Source organism: Ovis canadensis, chromosome 3 (genome assembly GCF_042477335.2).
Source record: "Ovis canadensis isolate MfBH-ARS-UI-01 breed Bighorn chromosome 3, ARS-UI_OviCan_v2, whole genome shotgun sequence".
NCBI classification, from domain to species: Eukaryota; Metazoa; Chordata; class Mammalia; order Artiodactyla; family Bovidae; genus Ovis; species Ovis canadensis.
The window spans coordinates 136496615-136523483 of record NC_091247.1 but is presented as its reverse complement, the minus strand read 5'-3'; the positions used below and the strand labels follow the sequence as shown (position 1 = coordinate 136523483).

General features: G+C 48.1%; 1 protein-coding gene across 14 annotated transcripts in view; it reads left to right on the top strand.

Annotated features, from left to right (window-relative positions):
• The window catches only part of TMCC3 (transmembrane and coiled-coil domain family 3), a 286569-nt gene extending 282610 nt beyond the window's left edge, over nt 1-3959 (top strand). For all 14 annotated transcript variants that reach the window (XM_069584209.1, XM_069584213.1, XM_069584205.1 and 11 more), the window contains one exon: nt 2736-3959. In XM_069584209.1, the coding sequence (XP_069440310.1) occupies nt 2736-3038 (303 nt within the window). In that variant the 3' untranslated portion in view covers nt 3039-3959. The remainder of the gene's footprint in view (nt 1-2735) is intronic.
• The last annotated feature ends 22910 nt before the right edge of the window (nt 3960-26869 follow it).

Below are 26869 nucleotides of genomic sequence, written 5' to 3'. Positions count from 1 at the left end.
TTGGCCCATAATTTCTTGGTGGGTGCTGTGACCAAAATTCCTTACAGCTGACTGCTTAATTTTCTTGACCTTTTCTTTTGGTTAAAAATTTGACAGAAGTTCTAAGGCAGTTTCTAGAGTCAATCTATTCTGTATATGTAAAACATCTCCCCAATCACAGGTGAATGCATCTACCTAAAATGGTGATCTTTTGTCCTGTTCCATCACTAGTTCCATGCCATGCCTAAAACAGAGGTTGTTATCTGCGGACCTAAGCATTTGAAAAGAATACATGATTTGGGGGGCCCTTTGCCTGTTGCTGTAGAAAGTCAGCATTATTTAGACTGTGAGGATCCAAAGAAGTTTTACCTTCTTTGTTGGTAGCCTGTATGATGAGAGTTACTATAGTAACAGAGAACCCTTGGACCACAGCGTATGTTCACAAAAAGGAAAGTAAATCAATGTTGGCGCCATTATGCTTGTTTAAAATCTGAAAACATGACTGGATTTTAATTGAGCAAACATATATTGGGAAATGAGTTAGAAAATAGGCTGGTGAACCAGACTGGGTCATAGTACTGCCTCCACCTAGGTCTTTTTCCCCTGGGAGGTGTATGTTTCGTCCCCTTTTCAAGCCTCGTGTCCCCTTACTGGCATTCGATCTCTGGAGCGTGCAGCCAGCTTGTGCCTGCTGCTGGAGGTATGCCCAGTGCAGAGCAGGTCTGGTCCCCTGGTTAGCAGGGAGGCCTGGAGAAGGGCTTGACAGTCTGGTGGGTCCAGGAAGGCTTCCCTCAGGATGTGTCCATCGACATGGGGCCCGAAAGATGGAGCGGGGTGGTGTGTGGGGAGGCAGACCTTTTGGGCAGAGCATGGCGCATGTGCAAAGGCCCTGAACGTGGTCCTTTCCAGCACTTTATAAAGCCAGGATGGCCAGAACACAGTGAAGGTGGGGAGGAAGCGGGCTTCTCTGGTAAGCTTGGCAGGAGAGAGTGGCTGGGCCTGGGCCACGTTAAAGATTTAAAACTTTCTACGAGAAAGAGCCATACCAGAGACACATCTTTCAGAGATCACCTGGGCTGCTGTGTGGAAAGTGGATTCATGAGGGTGAGGATGGAGAGGATGTGCAGAGAGACGAGTGTAAAGTTATTGCAGGCAGAGACCCTGGTGGTTTAGGTGGGGGGTTACTGTGGGAGGGGAGAGGAATGGACCAGTTAAGATAAATACCAGACGTTGTGTGGGTGGGGCTGGATCAGGGAATGCCCCTCATGCTTCTCATATGAGACTGTGGCTCACCAAGTGCTGTTTTCTGAGAAAAGGAACTGGAGGGGAAACAGGGTTGATGGCAGGAGTGAGGGTGGTGAGGACGTGTATACAGAACTGGCCACATTGCATCTGAGGTGCTTCTGAGAAGCTCTGACGGAGATGTCAGGGCCTCCCTGGTGGCTCAGTGGTGAGGAACCTGCCTGCCAGTGCAGGAGATGCAAGAGACGTGGGTTCAGCCCCTGGGTCGGGAAGATCCCCTGGAGAAGGAAATTGCACCCCATTCCAGTATTCTTGCCCAGGAAATCCCATGCACAGAGGAGCTTGGTGAGTTACAGCCTGTGGGGTCACAAAAGAGTCAGACATGACTTAGTGAGTGAACAGCAGCAGTGATGGAAATGTCAGGGGCTCATGTAGACACACAGCTCAGTCTCAGAAGAGACAGCTGGGCTGGAGGTGAACCTGGAGTACAAGTAATGAAAGCGTGGCGGGCCGAGCCCTAGGCAGAGGGCGTGGCCGCGGCGCTCAGAGAGCAGCCACGGGAGCCCCGCGTCCACGGCCCTGTCTCTCCCACTGTCCTCCACTGCTCTGCAGCGGATGCGCAGACTCTGAGCAGTGGCGTGAGGACCAGCCGTTGGAGATGCCACGTCCTCCATTGCTGGACGTAGTCCTGTGTCGCAAAACGGGACCCCACCCCCTCCTCTGGTTTGTCCCTGAGGGTTCCACCAGATGCCAGTATTTTATGCACTTTATTCTAAATACAGGCAGAATCAAAATACCTAACCGTGGCACTTCCCTGGGGATCCAGTGGTTAAGACCCTGTGCCTCCAGTGTAGGGCATGGGTTCAATCCCTGGTCGGGGAACTAAGATCCCATATACTGTGCAGTGTAGCCAAAAACCAAAATACCTATCCGTAAATTCCTTATTCATGGTATTTCACAGTTGTAGATACATGCTCATTCTATCCATGAATAGCAGGATAAGGCGAGCCCTGGGCTTCTTGTCTGACACCTCTGTCTGTCATCACCACCATTGTCATCATCAGCGTTGGTGTGAAGCTGCCCCAGCAGCAGCGTCCTGAGCAGGGCGGCCCTCTGCAGGTCCTGGTCAGCGTCGGTGTGAAGCTGCCCCAGCAGCAGCGTCCTGAGCAGGGCGGCGCTCTGCAGGTCCTGGTCAGCGTTGGTGTGAAGCTGCCCCAGCAGCAGCGTCCTGAGCAGGGCGGCCCTCTGCAGGTCCTGGTCAGCGTTGGTGTGAAGCTGCCCCAGCAGCAGCGTCCTGAGCGGGGCGGCCCTGTGCACGTCCTGGTCAGCGTCAGTGTGAAGCTGCCCCAGCAGCAGCGTCCTGAGCGGGGCGGCCCTGTGCACCTCCTGGTCAGCGTCGGTGTGAAGCTGCCCCAGCAGCAGCGTCCTGAGCGGGGCGGCCCTGTGCACGTCCTGGCTCATGCTCCCATGTTGCCCCGACAGCATTTGATCCTCGCTCTCCCTCTCACCCACAGGAAGCCCTGGAGTCCTGCCAGACCCGCATCTCGAAGCTGGAGCTGCACCAGCAGGAGCAGCAAGCCCTGCAGACGGACACGGTGAACGCCAAAGTCCTGCTGGGCAAGTGCATCAATGTCGTCCTCGCCTTCATGACCGTCATCTTGGTGTGCGTGTCCACCATCGCCAAGTTCATCTCGCCCATGATGAAGAGCCGCTTCCACATCCTCGGCACCTTCTTCGCTGTGACTCTCTTTGCGATATTTTGTAAAAACTGGGACCACATTCTCTGTGCCATAGAAAGGATAATAATACCAAGATGAAGTCTCCGGTTCCTGTCCTCACATCCTTTCAAGTTTTTATTTTAAAGAAAACTTTGTGCATACTACCAAACTTTAAAATGCACATTTGTGCCGACGGACAAATACAAGGACTGGGGTTGTGTGTTGTAAATAACTACAGTTCTCGTCATTCGGTGGCACTCGCCAGCGTGGTTCTGTGAATCTGTTTCCAGGCTCTCCCCACCTTGCTCACTGCCTTAATCAGTCCGGGTCTCCTGCCCACCTGAGCACGGTCAGCCTCTGGTTGCCAAGCATGCGGTGTAATCAGTGACCCAGAAGAAGAGAGATTTTCAGTCTCTCTTAAGTCTCTGTCGATATTGAGCTTCACCGTTGCTAGGGTTACATTTCCCCTTGAGTCTTGTAAGCAGTGAAGATGTGGCAGGACTTGGGGAGGGGAAGACGCTCAGACGGTGACCCTGTGAGCCTGTGGGGCCTGTGAAAGCACAGTAGATCCCATGTAATCTGTCCCACTGTCCGCTGCTGACCGTCGGTCCCCCGTGTGCCCAGTGTCCACCATGGCCAACTGTGTGTGACTGTCACATGGGAATCTTGCAGTTCACCTGTTAGTCCATCAAAAGTCAACCTAGGCATTCCATTGCTCTTAAACGGTGAGACGTGAGGATTTATGAACGGGTCTTGCCTTCTTACACCCAGGGAGCCACAGTCCTGATTCCACCTTCACTGACTGTTGAACACACCACCTTCCAGGCATATAGAGATGCTCCCCAGTCCCTCTTCAAACTGTGTCTTTAATTGAGGTCCGAAAAGCACTGTATCTGTGTTCCAGCAAATTTTCACTGTGATCAGCCCCTCTCAGGATGTGTTTCATTTTCTGTGATTCATTTTATTCAGTCTGTGACGGCTGGCAAAGTGTACTCAGTAAATAAAAAAGGCTGCTCATGTTTCGAGTTGTTTTTTTTTCTCTCTCTCTTCAAGAAAGGATAGCAGGATCATAGTTTCTAAAGCTAAAGTGCCCTGAAGTGGGAACACGGGAAAAAGGGAAGAAAATAGAATATGTGGTTTAAGGCGGTGGCATTTAGACCAGTGGGTGCAGGTGACCTGCGTGAAGATTGAGAGGGTCCTTGGCAGACCCTGAAAGACCTGCAAGAATAAAATAAATTAGATTCGGTGTCTGAGCCAAGGTTGCCCTCTGTCTCTTAGGATAAGTTCTAAGGGAGTAGATGGAGTGGTCACCCTTCTGCTGAGGTGAGAGCGTGCAGAAGTCAACATCTTTGGCCAATTTGGGGGATGTCATTTACTCTCTGAGCCCAGATGATACTGCCTTTTAAATCTGTTTCTCTGTCACAAAAAAGAAGCTCTAGAAGATGTTAATGGAAACTGGTTCATCCCCTACTCCCACCAGCTGTTTTGTTATCTGAAGACAAAAAGAGTGTTAGTGTATGTTATCTTCCAGAAAACATCAGATGACCCGGATTTAAATTTTAAGTGCAATATTTTTGCAAATAGGGCTTCCCTGGTGGCTCAGCAGAAAAGAATCTGCCTGCAGTACAGGAGTTGCAGGAGATGCAGGTTTGATCCCTGGGTCAGGAAGAACCCCTGGAGAAGGGCATGGCAGCCCTCCCCAGTATTCTCTCCTGGAGAATCCCATGGACAGAGAAGCCTGGCGGACTGCAGTCCATAGGATTGCAAAGAATCGGACACAACTGAAGTGACTTTGCATGCACGCACGCTCTTAGGAAAATCTTCAAAAATGTGGCATAGGCCACGGTTTGAGAGATCGGAACCGTCGAGCATCTGGTACAAGTCCAGTGTGGGTGAGACGTATACAACTCAAGTTTGCTTGCTTTTATTTTTTTTTTAAGTTTACAATTCAGTGGTTTTAGTCCATTCACATGTAAGCAACTGTGGCTACCATCTAATTCCAGACTTGAGTTATTTACAACAATAAACATTGCTTCGTGAAGTCTTTGGCTTCAAGTACTTTGCATTCAGGGAAGAGGGAGTTACAGCCCTACCTCTTCTCCTGGCTCTGCCCCCTTTCACTGCGAGACTCTCCCCTGGTCTCTATCCATCCAGTCCAGGAGATGGAGACAGCTTCCAGATCCAGAGGAGTCTGGTTCTGTTTTCATGGGCAGCATTCCCTGTTGTCCTCGGGCCTCAGTCTCCATGTGGGTAAGGGCTGGATGTAACTTACGCCCTTGAATCAAGCTGCCTCCTGGATGGGTCCTCTTGATTTCTGTGAACCTTTCTGAGGCCACTTTGGACAAACCAAGGGGTGGGGTGGGTGTGGATGCTACTGGTAGTTTAGAAAGGAGATCAATCCCTGGCCCCTGAGATAAGAGCTCTGGGAGGACCCAAGGAGGCTCGAGCCTGCTCCCCACGCCCCCATACTCCGCTTCGTTGCTCAGCTTGGCACCTTCGCTTTGATGCTTCCCAGACGTGTGATCAGTGTCTCCTCCCCAGTGAGAGAGATGGAGAAGTAAACGGAAAGCAACAGGATTCGCCCCCCTGCAACCTGGAGCTGTTAACAGAAGCTGCTCGAAACTGACTGTCTTCTGAAATACTGTAGGGTCTAAGTCACTCCACCCGATGGTGAATTTTTATTTTTAAGAATTCTTATTTCCAGTGATTCTCATTAGACTTCAGAAACCTTGTTTTCACTTGGATGTGCTCAACCTACAGAGTGTATTTATTTTCAAGTCTCGTTGAAAGTTCATGAAGCTTTTTAATAAGATGGTATCCTCCAAGGAGACTTTTACTCTCTGCAGTTTATTATTCTCTTCTCAAAGAATAAACTCTCCCGCCGCTGCTGCTTTTCACTGCCTAAGGAGATTAAATAAAATGTTATACAATAAAAATAGTGATCTTGCTATGACATATTGTGGAATTTGGTATTCAATTTACATTTAAAGTAATGAATCCTTTTCCCCACCTTTCCCTGGCAGTCAGTGTCATCTGCATACCTAGAGATGAAAGCCATCTGTGGGATGGGTAAGTGCCTGCTCCCTCCATGAACTTAAGTGATTGAAGATACTGGGCATTGGGTTCTAGCGCTGGATTTTTTGGTGACATATTATTTTCATGATCACCAGGATAATGATAGACTGCTGAAGACAAAAGAAAAACCTAAGAATACTCTCTTGTGGGTTTTGAGTTGGTTATTGCAGCTTATATTTTGAGTATGGTTGAGTCAAAACAAAACATCCTCCCATTCAGTTCCCCGCTCCCCACCAAGATGAAACCAGCGATGAAGCAGGAAATAAAAATGTTCTGTTGCTGATTTGGAGCGGTGAAGGTCAGTCCCAAGTGTCTAGCAGGTACAGTTGTTTAGCTGTTACGGTTGCTGAGATCTGTTGATGGTCTGAATTCCTCCCCTCTCCAGCACAGCCCAGAATGCTGTTCCTGCCCCTCCCTCCCTACGAGTGAGCGTCTGTGTGGTTTTAGCCTTCCTCATGCTGTCACTCTGCTTTTCATTTGTGCGTTCCCCCACCGTGTATGTTTCTTGCCTTGCCATTCTTCTAGTGGGTCAGGCTTAATTGTGGGTTCAGTAATAGCGAGAGGAACTAGTTCTCTTAGGCAACTCCCTACTTAGGTCCCTTTCCTTTGTTTTTTAAATACCAAGTTATTTTGCGTCAAGATGCACCATTTTTGCATTGAATCCAAATACAGTTTTATTGGTTTGGGAAAACACTTAAATATACTTGCTAATAATATGAACATGTATGATTAAATGGTTGATTTTGCATTTTTTTTTCATAATTTTAAGGAACCGGGGAGGTAGGATGAAATGGCATTATTTAAAATTCAGGACTTTCTCTGGAGAGAGGTGTTATAAGAAGTTTAGCATATATGCTAAGGAAAGAGTTGATCTAAAGAGATAAATCACTGAAAAGAATGAAATTGGCCTATTTATATTAAAAGTAGTTAAGAAATTTTTCTGAAAAGAAAGGTACATTTAATCACTGTGGTAACCCAGAAGGTATAAAGCAGGTCTATAATTTTCTAAAGTCAATGCAATTCTCTGTTTATAAGAAGCTGAACGTAACATATCTTGATTGTTTTAGGAATGATTTATGTGTTGCAACTTTGGTTTATTTAAAGCATGTCTCTTGCATTTGTCCTTAGAGAAATGTTTCAGCAAAGCTCTCTCTTTAATGTGTTTAGGCTGTAGTTAGTGGCTCTGAGCACAGAAACTGGAAATGCTTATTGTGAGGCCTGCTGCAGAATTTCTGTTTAATGGGATATCATATAGTTTCCTGTTAGCCTAGAGTTGTAAATCCTATGTAGATCTTCACCCCATTCAAAGCAGGGGCTGTTATTTTTTTTTAAATAAACACTTGATGTTGGCTTTGATGTTAAATAAAGAGCTAGATCCCATCTCAATAGCAGATCTCTGTGTGTATAGAATCGTTTTTTAAAATAGACTATTTTAGAGCAGTTTTAGGTTCACAAAGAGCTTGATTGGAAGGTATAACAATTTCCATACACCCCTCTGTTCCCACACATGCACACTCTCCCCTCCTGTCTACACTCCCCACTGGGAGGTGCTTTTGTGACACTTGATAAACCTACATTGATGTATCATTATCACCCAGAGTCCCTAGTTTACATTAGGGTTCAGTCTTGTATACATGTACCCACCATTAATTACATTAATAGTACCATACAGAATAGTTTCACTGCCCTAAAAATCTCTTTATCCCTCCCAGTCTCCTCTACCTCCCCGCCCCCCGACCCGCCCCGACCATCGATCTTTCAGCTACTTTCAACTCTGGGGAGAGTTGTCTGTGTGCCCATTCCGTGAGCCTGGGGGCAGGGAGAAGGGTGGTTTGTCACAGCACCTGGAAATCTAGGGGCTGTCCCCGGTGTTGTGGGCGGAGGTGTGGTGGGATGCTGAGGACAGGGCAGAGCCGTCCGGGGCTGGAGTGAGCAAGACAAGGAGGGCGTCGCCGGGGCGCGCGTGGGTGCAGGACGAGCGGACCCTCTGCCGGAAGCTGTGCGTTTAGTGGTGTCCCTCTTTTGCGCGGTGCTTCGGTGCTGACGAAGCGCTTTGTTTTCGTAGTACTGGAACTCACCCGAGCCAGTCCTATGCCATGGGCATCTCTACCCCAGGTACGTGGGTGGAACTGGAGCTCAGATACATGCAGGTTTACCAAGGTCACAGCGAGTGAAGGAGGGAGCTGGGACTCTCTTTGCCTTTGCCTTCTCCTGCCTTTTTATCTACTTCCGCTCAGCTCGATGTGATGAGCAACTTCTGCTCGGGTCATTCCAGCACCCACCCTGCACTAACATGATAACTAGAACATTTAGAGGATGGAGACTTTGGTAAATGCATCAGCTTCTCCCTTGCCCTGGTTTATTTGCGTATCTGAATTCTTGGAAATCTTAGGGCACCCCACTGTTATTTTGCACACCCACTGTTATTTGATGTCTGAAGATGTACATACAGAAAATGTAAATAATTATATTAAGTGTGGGACTGATCTGGCATATTCCCAAGTGTTGCTTTAGGGAAAACACCAAGTCTATATTTCCTTAAAACGAGAGATGGAAAAAAAATTTGTTTAGTTGGATTATAGCTAATAATGAAAGCTGTTGCTACCTAGGAAAGCAGTGCTTTCTGCTTTTGAATCATACCTGGACTCCTAATAGAAGAAATTATCATGGACACTTGAGAATATCTATAGTCAAAACTTGACCAAGTAGCTTAAGACCGTAATAGCAGTTGGTAATAATAGATTTGTTAATTTCCAACCGTGAGATCGCCTCTGCTGCCGTACATACAGAGTTACTTTCTGATAGGTATGACCATAAGCTGGAGGAATTTATGGGACACAGCAGGTCTGTGACGATATGGAACAGCCGTCTGGACTTGCATAGCTGTGAAGTGACAGCTAAGGTTCTTTGAGCATTTACTGTGTACCATGCTATGTGCTGGGGCTTCCCTGGTGGGGCTCAGCAGTTAAGAATCCTCCTGCAGTACCGGAGATGCAGGAGACCCAGGTTCGATCCCTGGATCGGGAAGATCCCTTAGAGAAGGGAGTGGCTACCCACTGCAGTATTCTTGCCTGGAGAATTTTATGCGCAGAGGAGCCTGGTGGGCCTCAGTCCATGGGGTCGCAAGAGTCAGATAGGACTTAGTAACTAAACCATGACTACCACATACTATGTGCCAGATGGTTTGCATTCGCTATCAAACATGATCGCACCAGCACCCAAGAACATAGGCACTTCTGTCCTTGCTTAACAGCTGAGGAAACCGGTTCCAAGTGGCTGAAGTTTATCATGGGTATGGTGGGTCTGTTAGTCAGCTGCATGCATGTGTGACTCTGAGCCTACACTCCTAACCACCCCCTGGGCTGTAATAGAAGGACTGAATGATTGGCATCCAGTTACTTGGACGCTCCCAGCTTCTGCGAGGCAAATGACTCTCCTGGAGCCCAGTTGCAAACTGTGCATTTTCACCTTTGCTCTTTGGCCATACTATGGTGAGGATGGTTATCTGAAGCTGATATACTTGCTCCTTGAAAAGACATAGGCTGACAAATTTGTGGTTGAAAAGAATGGAGAGCTATCAACTAAAGAAACTTCCACACCCTCCCTGGCTTCCTGAGCTTCCTGGGCTGTTGGCTGGGCCGAGTATTCATCAGCTTGTTGCTCAGCTCTGAGACGGTGTGGTCCCTCTTAGCTTCTGCCCTGTGCTTTCTTAGCATCTGCCACCCACCATCCGTGGTGCTACTCTCAGGTTCCTCTCCTTGCTGAGCCGGCCAGAATTTCTCCCCTGCCAGGCCTTTAACTGGACTAAAGCAGCTGACCGCAACGAGCGTCAGCCGTGTTAACAGCTGTGTTGGTGGTGGTTACATTGCTCTGGCCCAGGTACTGGGAATTTTTTTTTTTTTCTTTAATGTTCTGCTTGAAAATAACTGCTAAGTAGTAGAAAAGGAGCAAAGTCATGCCTTGGTTTCCACTAACAGTTAAGGGACTCCATTTGCCAAAGAATCTCTTTCTGGAAAGGCCTAGATTCTTCTCTGATTCTCAACCGCCCACATTATAAGTTTGCTTTCCAAACTGCTTTTTATCTATTTATGTCTTTAGCTGAGCTGGGTCTTAGTTGTGGCACACGGGCTCTTTGATCTTTGCTGCGTTCTGCAGGATCTTTCCTTGCAGCATGTGGGATCTCGTTCCCCAACCAGGGATCGAACCCGGGCCCCCTGCATTGGGAGTGTGGAGTCTCAGCCACTGGGCCACCAGGGAAGTCCCTCTGAAGCCGTTTTGGTTGCTCTTCCGTCTCATACTCCCCTGTGGTTTGAAGCCCATGCCCTCTTAGCTGCAGGGAACAGAGAATTATAAGAGAGATCCCCCAAATTCAAACCATAGGCAGGACATAAACACCCTCAGTGACTCAAACTGGCAGGAACCCAAGTGGAGGCCTGGATTCACAGACATGGGCTTCCCTAGACACTGGGGTCAGAGTTGTTAAACAGTATGACTTCCTGGTACATGTAGGGTTTCCCCTTATGAATGAGAAGCAGTCACTGAAGAGTTGATGAAAACCATATATGGAGTTGGAAGGGGGAAGTTCCACTCATTATTCAACAAGCATTTCTCCCCAAATGAGAACCTGGGAGGACCCAAGGAAGCTGGAGGCTGGCTTTCCTGGCAAGGGGAGAGCTCAGGCAGCAGTGTATCGCTGGTCCTCCTGGAGGCAGGATCCTGACCAGTCAGCCCAGTGGGGCTCCTGGTGTCCAGTTCCCAGAGCTGGGTCCTGGCCAAGCTGGAGGACATTCCTCTGCCTTCCTTAGCCACAACACGTGTCCTACTGGGGCTGGACTGAGCCACCCAACTGCTCAGAGCATTTCAGCTCCTTGGTAGTTTATTTTTGTTTGAATGTAAATTAGCACGTTTGCTTTTTCTTGTCAGGGATGTTCTTGTCAGAGTTGGGTTAGCATGAATCAGCTTCATAGGAGTGGTTGGCCAATAAACTCATCAAGCAGCTTCTGAATGATTGCATGATGTGTGGGCAGGCCAGCCTGAAACTTGGGGCTTTCTTTGTACTTGCAATCTGAATAACCTGGGGAAAACATTTAGCCTCTCTGAATCTCCGTGTCCTCAACTGGAACATGCCCAGGGTGGAAAGGTGTAGTTAAAGTGCTTGGAACAGGGCCTTCAGTCATCGAATGTGTTTTTTGAGCACCTACGGTGTATCAGGCGCTGTTCTAGGAACAGGGATACGAAACAACGCCCCTCTCCTCACGGAGGTGACGTCGTAGTGGGAGGAGACAAAGATACAACCAGAATATTTGGCAGTAGTAAGGGCCATGCTCTGAGCGTTTAACTTAGAATGAAAACTTACCTTGGTGTTCTTGGAGAGGAATTGAACTTTGCAAATTTCACAGACAGCGGTGTGGGCATGATTGAGGGGAGCCCTCCAAGGGGGAAGGAGTTCTAGGTCAGCGAGACAGCACAGGCACAGGAGCACTGGGGGGATCTGGGCTGGCTCTTTTGGAAGGGGGAGAATGAGATGCTCTTAGTATTCTTGCTCTTTTTTTTTTTGGCTTGAAATGAATAACATGCAAATGAGCACCTGGGTCTGAGTCAGCAGTGAGTAACCCCTCTGCGGGATGCTGGGCTCAGAGAGTACACAGAGCGCCCCACTGGCTCCCTCACATCCCTGAGGGGCTTCTCACTGGCAGCCTCTGCACCCTCACCCCAGGCTCTTGCCCCTGTCACCCTGCTTGGGCATAACCCTGGGTCAGGCCAGCTGCTCCCTGCACCTGCAGCCAGGGGTGCAGCTGATAAAACCGCTTCCCTGGAATCCTGGGGCAGGGATACCAGGAGCGTCCTCACCATCTGGGCCATGGTGTGCCCGACTGCAGCCGGTACAGAGGAAGACACTCCCTCCCCCAGTAGGTCTCCCTCCCCAGAGCCCCCAGACCCCTACTCATCAGGCCTAGGCTTGCTCGGTGGTTCTCCCCTCTTCCCTTCTTTGCTCTGCTCATCCACAATGACCCACCCACCTGTGCCCACTTCTCCCCGTCCCGCCTCTCCTGAGACTTTGCTCCGCTGTCATCAAGTCCGGGGCCATCCGTGCCTGCTTTTCCACACACTCACTTCAGCCTGTACCACTGTCCACACCGCCAATGTCCTGAACCCACTTTTTTGCATCCTTCCCTTGCTCCACTCACTACTCCTTCTCATCCCTTCACCATGTGTCTTAAAGGAATAATCTCCACTCTGCTCTCCCCAGGCTTCTTAATCCACCAAAAACTAGTATCAGCCCCCAAACTGATGGGCAACTTCTCTCAGTGGGGTCACCAGTGACCCCTTTGCTTATCTGGTGTCTACTTTGCAGCTTGTGTCTTTACTTAATTTCTACGTCATTTGCCACTGTGATGCTCCCTCTTGGCTGAAGCATCTTGCCCTCATTGGGTGTTTCCTTTCTTCTTTATCTGCCGTTCTTAGACAATTGGTGTTCAAAACATATTGCTGGGGCTTCCCAGGTGGCTCAGTTATAAAGAGTCTGCCTGCCAGTGCAGGAGATGTGGCTTTGATCCCTGAGGTCCCTTGGAGAAGGGAATGGCAGCCCACTCCAGTATTCTTACCTGGGAAATCCCATGGACAGAGGAGCCTGGAGGGCTGTAGTCCATGGGGTTACAAAGAGTCAGACATATCTTAGCGACTAAACAACAACATATTACTGAGTATGGAAAATAGGGGCTGCATAAGCTTCCTCCCAGAAGCCCCTCACTTTGCCAAGGGATGAGGGTCTCTAACTGGGACAGTGTGGCTTCTGAAAAGCTTCCCTCACTTTGACTTTCCCTGGTCTGTCACCTCAGCCAGTAACCTCACTCTCGCCCTGTGCCAGAAGGAAGCCTGGAGCCATAAAGCAGGTCTCATAAAACCTCACCGGGGTCCCAAGTTTACGTGGCTAAAAATAGAGCACACATCTGAGCCCAGCCCAACTGGCTTTTGGTACTTCTAGCTTTTACTGAAGTGGTAACTACATTTCTGGAGTCCAGGAAAGGAAACATGAATGTTTAGCTGATAAAGGGAAACAGTTCCTGTTCACTGAGCTTGTCATGTACCGGGTACAGGGCGTGGGGCCTATGGATTACGTTACCTCATCCCCACCACAGCCCTCTTCTTGTCTTTTTAAGAATTTCTTGATGTGGACCATCTTTAAAGTCTTCTGTTGAATCTGTTACAATGTTGCTTCTATTTTACGTTTTGGCCTCTTGGCTGCAAGATGTGGGATCCTAGCTACCCATCCAGGGATGGAACTTGTACCCATCCCTCCCTGCATTGGGAGGCAAAGTCCCAAACACTGGGCCTCCAGGGAAGTCCCCCCAACTTCTTATCTTATGCATGGAGTGATTGAGGCACAGACTCAGAGAAACTTGAGCATAGAACCTCCTCTGTCTGACTCCGAACCCTCAGGTCACAATAGGTGTCACCATCAGGGGTATGAGGCTGTCTGGGACATGCCCCGGGGATCCTCAAATACAAGAATGTTTGGGATTTCAATGATTTCTGAGGTCAGCAATTGTGAATTTCTGATTTCCGAATCTTCTAGGATGTTTGGAAGCTGTTCTCTGAGAATTGGCAGAGGTGGGAGGGTGGGGGGTAGAGCTAGATGTTCTAGGGAGAGGCCCAGCCTCCAGCTGCAGTCAGGAAGCCGTCAGAGGCTGGCCCAGCTCTCCAGACCAGGGGCCGCAACCCCCGGCCCAGCACTGGGCGGTCTCTGTCTGCTTCTAGGCCCCTGTGCTGTGTATACAGATGGCTGCTTATGCTCTGTTCGAGCGCAGATAAAGTAAACATGCCGTGTATAACATACCTATTCTGTCTTTGTCGTCATTGTTGTTCAGTCACTAAGTCATGTCCGATTCTTTGGTGACCCCGTCGACTGTAGCCCCCCAGGCTCCTTTGTCTATAGGATCCTCCAGGCAAGAAACCAGAGTGGGTTGCCATTTCCTTCTCCAGGGAATCGTCCTGATCCAAGGACCAAACCATATCTCCTGCATTGCAGGTGGATTTTTTTTTTTAACCTCTGAGCCACCAGGGAAGCCCTATTCTGTATTTAGGGATATTTAACTCATATATGTAAATTGAATTTATTGATTTTTTAAAAAAAGATTTGAAATGACCACTAACTCGGAGAAAAGTTGGAGGTTTAGTACAAAGAATTTTATTTTTCCTGAACCATTTAGGAGTGAAATCCAGTCACCTGCTCAGACTTTACTGTGTGATCCCTGAAAGGAAGGACATTCTCCTCTATCACCACCATGCAGCCATCAAAATCTGAAAATTAAATAGAGATGTTACTGGCGTCCGGTCCTCAGACCCCATTCACTTTTCGCCAGTTGTCCTGGGATTGTCCTTTGCAGCCGGAGGATCCAGTTCAGGAGCATGAGCTGCATTTAGTTCTCTTTTTCTGTCTCCTGTCTGAAACAGTTCCTTAATCTTTCCCTGACTTTCCTGATCTCGGCGCATTTGAAGATTACAGTTGTTTGTATTATGTCCCCCAAGCTGGTGTTTCCTCGTGATTAGATTCAGCATATCCATCTTTGGCAGGAATGTCGCAGAAGTGGCGCCGTGTTCTCACTGCATCCTATCAGATGGGCTGCAGTTTTGTTGTGTCTCGTTACAGATGCTTTTGCTTTGAACACTCGATTAAGGTGGTGTCTGCCAGGCTCCACCACTATAAAAATATTTTTTCCTCTTGGTAATTAACAAGTGTTTTAGGGGAAGTTACTTTGCGCCTCCTGTTTTCTCCAAAAACTTTCAATTTATTCTTTGATTTACTTCTGTCAGTAGGGGTTAATGGCTTTTTCTTTTATTCAAAGGTTACAGAGGTTACAGTTATTCATCTTAAGAGCGTGTTGTCCCCTGCTTGACCACTGGGACCTCATTCGAGCTGTCTTTGTGTCCCTTTGACGTGTCCTCACAATTCTTTGAGCACCCTTTGCACTTTGGCACAAGATGTTCCAGCTTCATCTTGTTCTTTCCTCATCCCAGACCTGGAACTGGCAGTTTGGGCAAGGAATCCAGGTCCCTTTCAGTGGAAAACAGTATTTAAAAGCCAAGATCTGGGTGCTAGCTTTGCTCTCTGATATTGGGGTGTCATCACTCCCTGGCCCTCTGAGTGGACAGAGGTAGGGACTAGACGCAGTGTTCGTGTATGGGTACGTGCATGTGACATGGAATGAGACATATACACCTGTGTATATACCTGCCATGGACCGAATGTGTGTGTCCCCCTAATTCGTATGTTAGAGCCGTAACCCGATGTGATGGTTTTTGGAGGTGGGGCCTTTGGGAGGTGATGAGGTCATTAGAGTGGTTTCCTCACCATGGGATTAGAGGCTTTATAAGCAGAGGAGCAGGGTGCACTGAGGAAAGGCCAGGTGAGCACACATCGAGGAGGTGGCCAACCCAGTGCAAGCCGGGAAGAGGGCCCTCACCAGGAGTCAAATCTCCCTCACCAGGAGTCAAACCTGCACCCTTGATCTCGGACTTCCTAGTTTCCGGAACTATGGGGGGTGGGGGGGGGGAAGCTATTGTTTAAGCCACTCAGTTTATGATATTTTATTATAGCAGACTGAGCTTAGACAGCATATATATTTGCTTATACATATTTTCACATAAATATGCATTTAGATCTCTGCTTATTTCTGTATCTCTCTGTATGTTGAAAAGACGTCCCAGGTGGCTCAGTGGTAAAGAATCTGCCTGCCAGTGCAAGAGACACAGGGATGTGCATTTGATCCCTGAGATGGGAAGATCCCCTGGAGTAGGAAATGGCAACCCACTCCAGTATTCTTGCCTGGAAATTCCATGGATAGAGGAGCCTGGTGGGCTACAGTCCATGGGGTCGCAAAGAGGTAGAAGCAACTGAGCGCACACATACACACACACGGATGCTGTATGTTGAAAACCATGAGTGCACACCGATACTTCTGACCCCAGGCCAACCCCACGGATTCATTCAAATTGCCTTCCTCTCTGCAGCCCCACTCCAACAGTGAAACACTGCCTTCCATTGTCTCTAATATTCTTCCTCATTTGCCAGCTTCCATGTGTAGCCAGCTCCTTCTCTGTGCTGCCTGCCTCTCCCCGCCTTGGGTGGGTTTTGGGTGTCGACACTCAGCACCAGGCTGCCTCTCTGCCAAGCAGCCCTTCTCACCCCACTGCAATCTCGGTCTCCCTGGCCAGGTCATCTCAGTGCGTGGATGCCCCCCCACCACCCGGCTCCAACTTTGACACACCAGGAAACCCTCCTCACCCCTCCCGGGCTCTGAGTGCCTCCCCCAGGGTCCCTCCACCAAGTCCTGTCCCCCTGCTCGAGCTCCACCACCCTGCTCGAGACCATCCACTCCCCCCATGGAGCCCAACTATCTTTGCCCACTTATTACTTGTGGCTTTAAAACCTTTCAGGGAGGGAAAGGCAGGCAACAGAGAAGGAGGGCATTTTTCTGTGGGTGTGTGGCTTTCCTTCTGTTTTAAATATTTATTTATTTGTGTCCGCTAGATCTTAGTTGCGGCCTATGGGATCTGTTCCTAGACCAGGGATCGATCCCAGGCCCCCTGCATTGGGAGCATGGAGAGCGTGGAATCTTAGCCACTGGATGGCCAGGAAAGTCCCCTTTCCTGTTTATTTTAGTAACACGTGATGATTTGGCAATACCTGAGAAACGAAGAAAAAGATTTTTTAAAATCTCTATTAAATCTTCCATTCAGAGAAAACTATTTTTATCCTTTTCCCTCTACAGTATCAAACTTAAAAAAAGAAAAACAACACCATCAGTTTCTTTGGTTGAAAATGCAATATATGCATCTGACTGATACCTTCCGAAGTCACACCCCCCCACCTCCTCCTTCATCCCCAGGACCCTCCCCAGAGGCAGATGCTGATACCTGTGTGTCTTGCGTATTCACCCAGATGTTTTCTATGCATATATACTGTGCATGTGATGGTTTTTCAACCAAACTGGGCTTTGATCTTTCTGACATATTTTCTGTTAGTCTTTTTCCTCTATGAAGTGAAGTGAAGTCGCTCAGTCATATCTGACTCTTTGCGACCCCACGGACTGTAGCCTATCAGGCTCCTCCGTCCATGGGATTTTCCACGCAAGAATACTGGAGTGGGTTGCCATTTCCTTCTCCAGGAGACCTTCCCAACCCATTGAACGTGGATTGAACCTGGGTCTCCTGCATTGTAGGCAGACGCTTTACCATCTGAGCCACCAGGGAAGTCAATTTTCTTCTATAATTTAACAAAATATGAACATTTTTCTATGTTCCTGTATTTCAATTCTTCCCAAGTATCATTTGAAAAGGCTGTATAATTTTCCATCAAATGCATGTTTCATTTGTTGAGTTTCTTGTGGTTGGACACTTCTGATTTTTCACTATTATAAATCACCGACTTGAACTTTATTGTGCCAGGAGACCCATGAAGCCAGCTGAGGTGGTTGAGCTACTTTGCATGCCTGGTGATAAGACTACTGAACTGAAACAATAGAGGTTTGTTTTTCTCGGCAAAAGCATTCAGGGGTGGGCGGCTGAACCAAAGTTTTGAGGAAACCACCAGAATATAAAAGATGAAATTCTAAAGCCAAGTCGTTCGTGTAGAACTTCCAAAGGAGGTGATCAGGAGCCTCTCACTGATTCGAGAACAGAAAATGACTGAGACGGGGCAAGAAAGAGAAGTGTAAGTGTTAGTCGATCAGTTGTATCTGACTCTTTTGCTTATGGACTATTTATGGACTGTAGCCTGCCAGGCTCCTCTGTCCATGGGGTTTCCAAGGCAAAAATACTGGAGTGGGTTGCCATTCCCTTCTCCAGGGGACCTCTCTGACCCAGGGATCGAACCTGGGTCTCCCTCTTTGCAGGCAGATTCTTTACTGTCTGAGCCACCAGGGAAGTCCGAGAAGGAGAGTATTTGTAAATTATTTCTGTCTTCAGATTTCAGGCATTCAGATGGCCTGGGGCGAGGGTTCTGCTGCCCTCACCTGAGAACAGGTCCCCAAGAGAGCTTTGATTGACAGGTGAGACAGGGAAGCGGCCTGTGGCTGCCCGGGAGACACGGGCTGTGTCGGGTTCAGCCACAGGGTTGCCCGGTTTCCCATGGGCCACGCAGGAGAGACATCTGCATGGTATGAGTTTGGTTGAGCCAGGGGGTGGGGCTGGGGGCAACACAGCAGAAGGGAGCTGGAAGTGGGCACAGCCTTCCTCTGGCTGAGGAAGGAGCCCCTAGGACAGGTTCAGTCCAGTCGCTCAGTCAGGTCCAACTCTGCGACCCCATGGACTGCAGCACGCCAGGCTTCCCTGCCCATCACCAACTCCCAGAGCTTGCTCAAACTCACGTCCATCAAGTCAGTGATGCCATCCAACCACCTCATCCTCTGTCGTCCCCTTCTCCTCCTGCCTTCAATCTTTCCTAGTATCAGGGTCTTTTCCCATGAGTCAGTTCTTTGCATCAGGTGGCCAAAGTATTGGAGCTTCAGCTTCATCATCAGTCCTTCCAATGAATATTTAGGATTGATTTCCTTTAGGAATGACTGGTTGGCTCTCCTTGTAGTCCAAGGGACTCTTAAGAGTCTTCTCCAACACCACAGTTCAAAAGCATCAGTTCTTTGACACTCAGCCTTCTTTATGGTCCAATTCTCCATCCATACATGACTACTGGAAAAATGATATCTTTGACTATACAAACCTTTGTCTGCAAAATAATGTGGAGTGAAGTGAAAGTCACTCAGTTGTGTCCGACTCTTTGCGACCCCATGGACTATACAGTCCATGAAATTCTCCAGGCCAGAATACTGGAGTGGGTAGCCCTTCCCTTCTCCAGGGGATCTTCCCAACCCAGGGGTTGAAACCAGGTCTCTCACATTTCAGGCGGATTATTTACCAGCTGAGTCATAATGTCTCTGCTTTTTAATATGCCATCTAGGTTGGTCATAGCTTTCCTTTCAAGAAGCAAGCTCTTTTAATTTCATGGCTGCAGTTACCATCTGCAGTGATTTTGGAGCCCAAGAAAATTGTTTCCTTTGTTTCCCCATCTATTTGCTATGAAGTGATGGGACTGGATATCATGGTCTTAGTTTTTTGAAGGTTGAGTTTTAAACCAGCTTTTCACTCTCCTCTTTCACTTTCATCAAAAGGCTCTCTAGTTCCTCTTTGCTTTCTGCCATAAGAGTGGTATCTGCATATCTGAGGTTATTGATATTTCTCCCAGCAAACTTGATTCCAGCTGTGCTTCATCCAGCCCGGCATTTCACATGATACACTCTGCATATAAGGCAGGGTGACAGTATACAACCTTGACAGACTCCTTTCCAATTTGGAACCAGTCCATTGTTCCATGTCTGGTTCTAATTGTTGCTTCTTGACCTTCATACAGATTTCTCAGGAGGCAGGTAAGGCTTTCTGGTATTCTCATCTCTTGAAGAATATTCCACAGTTTGTTGTGAGCCACACAGTCAGAGGCTTTAGCATAGTCAGTGAAGCAGAAGTAGTTGTTTTTCTGGAATTCTCTTGCTTTTTCTGTAATCCAACGAATGTTGGCAATTTGATCTCTGGTTCCTCTGCCTTTTCTAACTCCAGCTTGAACATCTGGAAGTTCATGGTTCATGTACCATTGAAGCCTGGCTTGGAGAATTTTGAGCATTACTTTGCCAGCGTGTGAGATGAGTGCAATTGTGCGATAGTTTGAGCATTCTTTGGCGTCGCCTTTTGCATCCCCTCGAGTCAAGGGTGCTGCAGGGAATGATGATCCTCAAGGATGGGAAGCTTCTAGGAGCCCACAGCAGCACCCATGAGAATGTCAACTTCACCTCTGCTGAGACTGTAGAGCTGCAGCCAGCTTCTAGAAGGACTTGGTCAAGGAAGATCCACCCCATGGCTTGAGTATTCATGACCCTGTACCCTGACCCTGACCTAAAGGGTCAAATGCACCCTAGCATGCAGGTGAGAGGTAAGCTCCAGGGGAAAGAGGAGGAGCATGAGGTGGACAAAAAGAATCCGGCCTTGTGGCTCTTGTCACCTTGGGCTTTGAACCTAACCCAGGCCTGATGAGGCGACATTTGATCCAAAATTAGGTTCAGTGTGTTTATTAGTCTTGGACCATGTTAATTACAAAATTGCAACCATGTTTACTGTTGGAGGATAATTTATACTTTTACCTAAGTGTGAGGACAAAAGTAATGGGTCTGCCAGAGCTTTTATCTAGGAGTAGGGATATATTCAAAAGCAGAGACATTACTTTGCCAACAAAGGTCCATCTAGTCAAGGCTATGGTTTTTCCAGTGGTCATGTATGGATGTGAGAGTTGGACTGTGAAGAAAGCTGAGCCCAGAAGAATTGATGCTTTTGAACTGTGGTGTTGGAGAAGACTCTTGAGAGTCCTTTGGACTGCAAGGAGATCCAACCAGTCCATCCTAAAGGAGATCAGCCCTGGGTGTTCTTCGGAAGGAATGATGCTACAGCTGAAACTCCAGTACTTTGGCCACCTCATGCGAAGAGTTGACCCATTGGAAAAGACCCTGATGCTGGGAGAGATTGGGGGCGGAGGAGAAGGGGACAATAGAGGATGAGATGGCTGGATGGCATCACTGACTTGATGGATATGAGTTTGGGTGAACTCTGGGAGTTGGTGATGGACAGGAAGGGCTGGCGTGCTGCGATTCATGGGGTCGCAAAGAGTCAACATGACTAAGCGACTGAACTGAACTGAGGGAGCTATTATCCCCAGTACATAGTTTCCAGTGTGTGTGTGTGTGTGTGTGTGTGTGTTAGCCGCTCAGTCTTGATGGACTGTAGCCTACCAGGGATTCTCCAGGCAAGGATACTGGAATGAATTGCCATTTCCACCAGTGTGTTGTCCTGACCCAGGTGTCAAACCCGAGTCTTCATAGTTTCCAGGGATGTTGGGAAGCAATAATAGAGTTCATTTTTTATTATATCTCATGAACAGTATGTTCAACATGCCAGTTATAAGCAGAATAAAAGTGGCTTGAGCAACAAGGATTTATTTTTCTTATCTAAAATGAAGTTGAGAGGTAGGTGGCTGCAGAGATAGTTTACCAGCTCAGTGAAGGCCAAGGGCCAAGCTCATCCCATCCTACTGCTCTGCTAAGCCTCAGTGTATTAATGATGTCTCCCCTCCTGGCCACAAGATCACTGCCCCAGATCCAGCCATCACATATTCACACAGAAAAACACAACAGGAATTGCAGGCTGTCCTCACTCTTGCCTTTTACAGAGAGGAAAATCTCATCTCCAGGCCCCCAATAAGACCAATCTTATCACTTCTGGGCCAGAATGAGTCATATGGCCACACCTTGCAACATGTTTCCTGAGGGAATTTTCTCCGCTTCCTAATTTCCTAAGGCTCTTCAAACCTCGATAAAGCACAGTCAGTGCCTCCCTCCCATAAACTGCTTTCAGTGAGGTCATCAATTACCTCATTGCCAGAAACAGCGGGTATATTTCATAGCCCTGGTCTTACTTGATCTCTAGGTCACTGGACAGTGCAGGTCTCTCCCTGCTCTTTGATGCTCTGTCCTCCCTGAGGGGTTTTCCTTAACACCGTGCTTTCGGGTGTCCTTTACTTCTCCACTCTGCAGAGCTCCGTGGCTCCATCACCTCCCCTCCACCGCCTTTCTACACACTCTCCATGGCTTCAGCATCACCTGTGTGACAAGTACCACCTTAATTACATAGTTAATGTCACATCTTGTCTGAGCCGTGGATGCAGTTTTAAGTTTCCCATAAAATATCTATATAAACTTGATGGCCCTAGAGTACCTCAAACTAAAAAAAAACCAAGGTCATTATTTTTCTCTTCTACCAAATCTGTTTTTTCTGTACCCTTTGCTTCTATTGAAGTCACCACCACCATCACCTACCTGGTCACCCAAACTAGAAACCTCTGTCCATCTTCCTCATCATTGCCACCACGGTCATGTCAATTTTACCATCTAAACACGTCTCAAATGTGTTGCCTTTCATCTCAGCTACCGCTAGGTTGGTTTTGGTTCAGTTCTTAATTCAGCTGTAACCACCTCTTAACTACTGCCCTTTTCACTTTATTCCCGCCTTGCATGAGGATATGATGTGTGGAACTATGGCAGCCGTCTTGTGACCATGAGGTGACGAGCGTGAGGATTGACAGCCAGCATGCTAAGGATGGTAGAAGAAACACAGTAAGAGGCTGGCTCCTTCTCAGCTTGGCTGAGCGCCTCAGTCAATACCAGAAAGCATCTACTTGCAGACTTCTTGTGATGTAAGGTCAGAAACGTCTCTCCTGCTGAAGCTCTGTTAGTTGCTTCTTGTTACATCATAAGACGTTCCTAACTACCACTAGCAGTGGGCAGCTGGGAGGAGCAGTATGAGAACACGTGTGCCGTGTTGACGTAGCAACCTTAAAGCAGCTGTTTTAGTGTGAAGTGTGTCTTTAGGTAACTGGAAGAAAAACTATTAACTATTTAGGTTTTTTTATATTGTCACCGAGTGGTGTGCATACAGATCCATGCGCCTCTCTCTGCATGAACCCACGCCCTACCCTTTGTTGTTTTCCTCTCGCTTGCATGTGTGGATGCACTTGCTCAGTCATGTCCGACCCTTTGCGACCCCTGGGACTATGGCCCCCAGGCTCCTCTGCTCATATAATTCTCCAGGAAAGAATGCTGGAGTGGGTTGCCACTTCCTCCTCTAGGGGATCATCCTGACCCAGGGATCAAGCACCTCTCTTGCATCTCCTGCATTGGCAGACTGATTCTTTATCACTGTGCCTGCTGGGAAGCCCTTCCATTCACTTAGGACTGCAGTATTTTTTTAGGCATACAATAAAAATAGATGCAACCCAGAGCAGGGAGAGAGGGGGAACCCAGAGGCTAATGGGGCTATGCAGTACCCTGGCCCCTTTAGAAGCATCCCCATTTGTATACAGAAATGCATGGTGATATGAGTTATGTATCGATCACGATCACGTGATCAGTCGTGGGCATCTGACATCTTTAGCACTAGTCAAGATTGGGAATGAAGAGGTACCCTCCATTGCTAAGTACAAAATCCCTGGGGCCAGCAGCCCAGATGTCACCCAGTTCTTAACATAGATTGCTGACAACAGTGGTCCCATCCACATGCCCCAAGCCTCCCCAACTGCCTCTTCAGTGGGATTTTTCTGACCACAGTATTTTCCAGGCTTTACGAGGTACCACTAATGGCAGCTGGTTAATTATCCCTTCTCCAGAGGATCTTCCCCACCCAGGAATCAAGCCTGTGTCTCCTGCATTGCAGGCAGATTCTTTACCATCTGAGCCACCAGGGAAGCCCAATTTCTGAAGAAATTGTTTCAAGTCTCAGGATTGAAGATCTGCCCCTGAGCAAATGTAGAGAAATAGACTTAAGAAACATCCAGTCACTGTTGGCCATCAGAGAACCACCAGAGAAGCGTCCTCTGCTGTTCACGTCATTTCTTCTGAGATTCTTTTTCCTCTCAGAGAAGGATGTTAGGGGAGTGGGCATCTCCCCCTTCAGACCTCATCAACATGAGAGCTGCGGGCACGTGCAGACAGTTGGTGGTCATGTCCTGTGATCACCAAGGTTCAGCCATTTCTCATCTGGGGAACCAAGTTCCCTGGGTACAGTCCTCCTCATTGCTGAGGTTGTAGCAGCCTCTAGGGGTTGCCACGGGTTACTGAGTGCGTGGGCCGTTTAAAGTGAGAGTGCTCAGTATTTCCTCCAGATGTCCCCAGGGGCCAAAGATGATCTGATGGCTGGATCTCAAGACCACCTCCCATTGCTGACCAGGGTCTGGAACTGGTTGGCATACACACGTAGAGGAAGTGGAGGGGAGCAAAATGTATCCCCCACAAAGTGTCTCTTTCACACGTGGGTTATTTTGAGCTGGAAGCAATCATGACCCAAAAGACTCAGGAAGAAACTTTGACCTTCCCCCTGACTGCCCAAAGAGTGTAGACAGAGGGCCTGTCCCGGGAGGGGGTCCATCAGCACAGACGACTGCAGCGTGAGCCAGTGGTGGAGAGGGAGGGACCAGCAAAGTCTGGTAGAACCCCTCTCTATGGCCCACCATCTCTGCCCACCCCGCAAACATTTGTCTATCAAACACTTGCTTTTCTGTCTCCATGTCAGTTGCCTGACTCCCCTTTGAGGTCCCAGACCACTACCCCCAACATGCTCTTATATCTTTAGCTGAAGATGGTACTTAAGGTGAGGGTTTTAGTTATGAACCTGTTTTGGTGGGTTATGCAGTCTTCCTGAGTCTCTCCCATGTATATGTTATTAAGCTCTGTTTGACTTTCTCCTGTTCATCTCTCTCGTGTCAATTTAATTCTTAGAGACAAAGCTGGATGAGCAGAGAGAAACGTCTTCTTCCCACAGAGGGGAATGTGTTGAACCTGTGGGCGGTCAGCTTGCCTGGATCCACCTGAGAATTACTGTGCCTACTGGTGTACACACACACAGCAGTTTTCTCTGAATGGGACACACCACCAAGTCATCACCCCTCTTGCTGAAGCCCCCCTTGCTCCCCCAGTGCCTCCCCGGGTCCCAGTCTTCCCATTCTTCCCACACATACGCAAGGCTGTCTCTGGGAGACTGAGCTTTGTCCTGAGTTGTCAGCCAGGGCATTCCAGCCCTAAAAACTAGGGCTCTAGTTTTTAGGATTTATCTCAAAATCTGCTCTGGTCTTATCATCATCTGCTTAAGAGCCTGCGGCACTTTCTCATCCCCACTGCGTTGAGGGTGAACCTCCAGAAAATTCCCTGATCCACCTACCCTCAGCCTGTCCCTCCTGACAGAGCATCTCCACCTTCTCGTCAGATGATGTCCTTTTAGTGCTCCCAACTCGGTGCTCCCTCACTCTTGGGCAGTTGGGAGGCAGTCCTCTGCTCACAGCTCCACATACCACACTTTGTAATAATTAGTTGCTAGTGTGAGTGAGTGTGTCTGTGTAAATGGTTTGTTTGTATGAATGTGTGAGTTTGTGTGAGAGTGTGTATGTGAGTGTGTGTGGGGGGTGTGTGTGTGAATGTGTTTGTGTGAGTGTGTGTGGGTTTGTGTGTGTGAGCGGTGTGTGAATGTGTGAGTTTGTGTGAGAGAGTGTGTATGTAAGTGTGTGTGTGTGAATGTGTGTTTGTGTGAGTGTGTGAGTGTGTGTGGGTTTGTGTGTGTGAGCAGTGTATGAATGTGAGTTTGTGTGAGAGAGTGTATATGTGAGTGTGTGTATGGGGTGAGTGTGTGTGTGAATGTGTGTTTGTGTGAGTGTGTGTGGGTTTGTGTGTGTGAGTGGTGTATGAATGTGTGAGTTTGTGTGTGTATGTATGTGAGTGAGTGTGTGTGGGTTTGTGTGTGTGAGCAGTGTGTGAATGTGTGAGTTTGTGTGAGTGTGTGTGTGAATGTGTGAGTTTGTGTGAGAGAGTGTATATGTGAGTGTGTGTGGTGTGTGTGTGAATGTGTGTTTGTGTGAGTGTGTGTGGGTTTGTGTGAGTGGTGTGTGAATGTGTTTGTGTGTGTGAGTGAGTGTGTATGTGAGTGGTGTGTGTGGGTTTGTGTGTGTGAGTGGTGTGTATGTGAGTGGGGTATGTTGGTTTGTGTGTGTGAGTGGTGTTTGAATGTGTGAATTTGTGTATGTGAGTGGTGTGTGTGAGTTTGTGTATGTGAGTGGTGTGTGTGTGTGTGTGTGTGTATCATCAGATACTCTGCAGGGCACCTGTGAGCTGTCCACTGCAGACGACCTGGAGGACACTGAAGGACAGTAAGACACAGCTCCTACTTTTATAGCTTTTTCTACTTTCTAGTTGAGTGAATATTACACACACACGTGAAATAACTAGAAAAAAATAAGCATTAAGCAAGAGCTTGCGGACTGGTAGCCTGTGGCCTGAATGGAGCCCTTATGTGCATCTTGTTCAGCAATTACAATTTCCACCAGCACAGGCTTTGTGGTTTCCCCATTGTTGTAGCGTAGCAAAGTGTGCCCAGTGTGGAGTCCCCTGTCTTAGTCGCTTTCGGTGCGCAGCTCAGTGGCATTAACCACATTCGCGTTGCTGTCCCACTGCCGCCACCATCCACTTCCAGAACGTGTTTCCTCGTGCAAAACTGAGGCCTTGTACCCATTAAACAGGCTTCCCAGGTGGCGCAGTGCTAAAGATTCCACCTGCCGATGCAGGTTCGATCCCTGGGTCGGGAAGATCCCCTGGAGAAAGAAATGGCAACCCACTGCAACCTTCTTGCCTGGAGAATCCCATGGACAGAGGAGCCTGGCGGGCTGCAGTCCACAGGACTGCAGAGTTAAACACAACTGAGTGCACACACACACACACACACACACACTACACCCATTAAACAGTAGCTCCCCATCCCCACTTCCCATCTTCAGCTCCTGGCAGCCACCATCCTCTGTTCTGTCTGTCTGGTTTAATTACTCTGTGCACCTCATAGAAATTAAATCATGCAGCATTTGTCTTTTGTCCCACCAATACTGCACAGGGTTCCAATTTTTCCACATCCTTATCAACACTTATTTTCTGATTTTTTTTAATAGTCATCCTAAAGGGTGTCAAGTGGCTAGCACAATTTAATTTTTTCTACCACTTTATTTACTTATTTGGCTGCACCAGGTCTTAGCGGCAGCACGTGGGATCTTCGGTTTTCATTGCAGCGTGCAGGATCTTTAGCTGTGGCATGTGAACTCTTAGTCGCGGCATGAGGGGTCTAGTTTCCTGACCAGGGATTGAACCTGGGCCCTCTGCACTGGGAGCTCTGAGTCTTAGCTACTACTGTACCACCAGGGAAGTCTCCCCCAAGTTTTCAAATTAGTTGCCAAT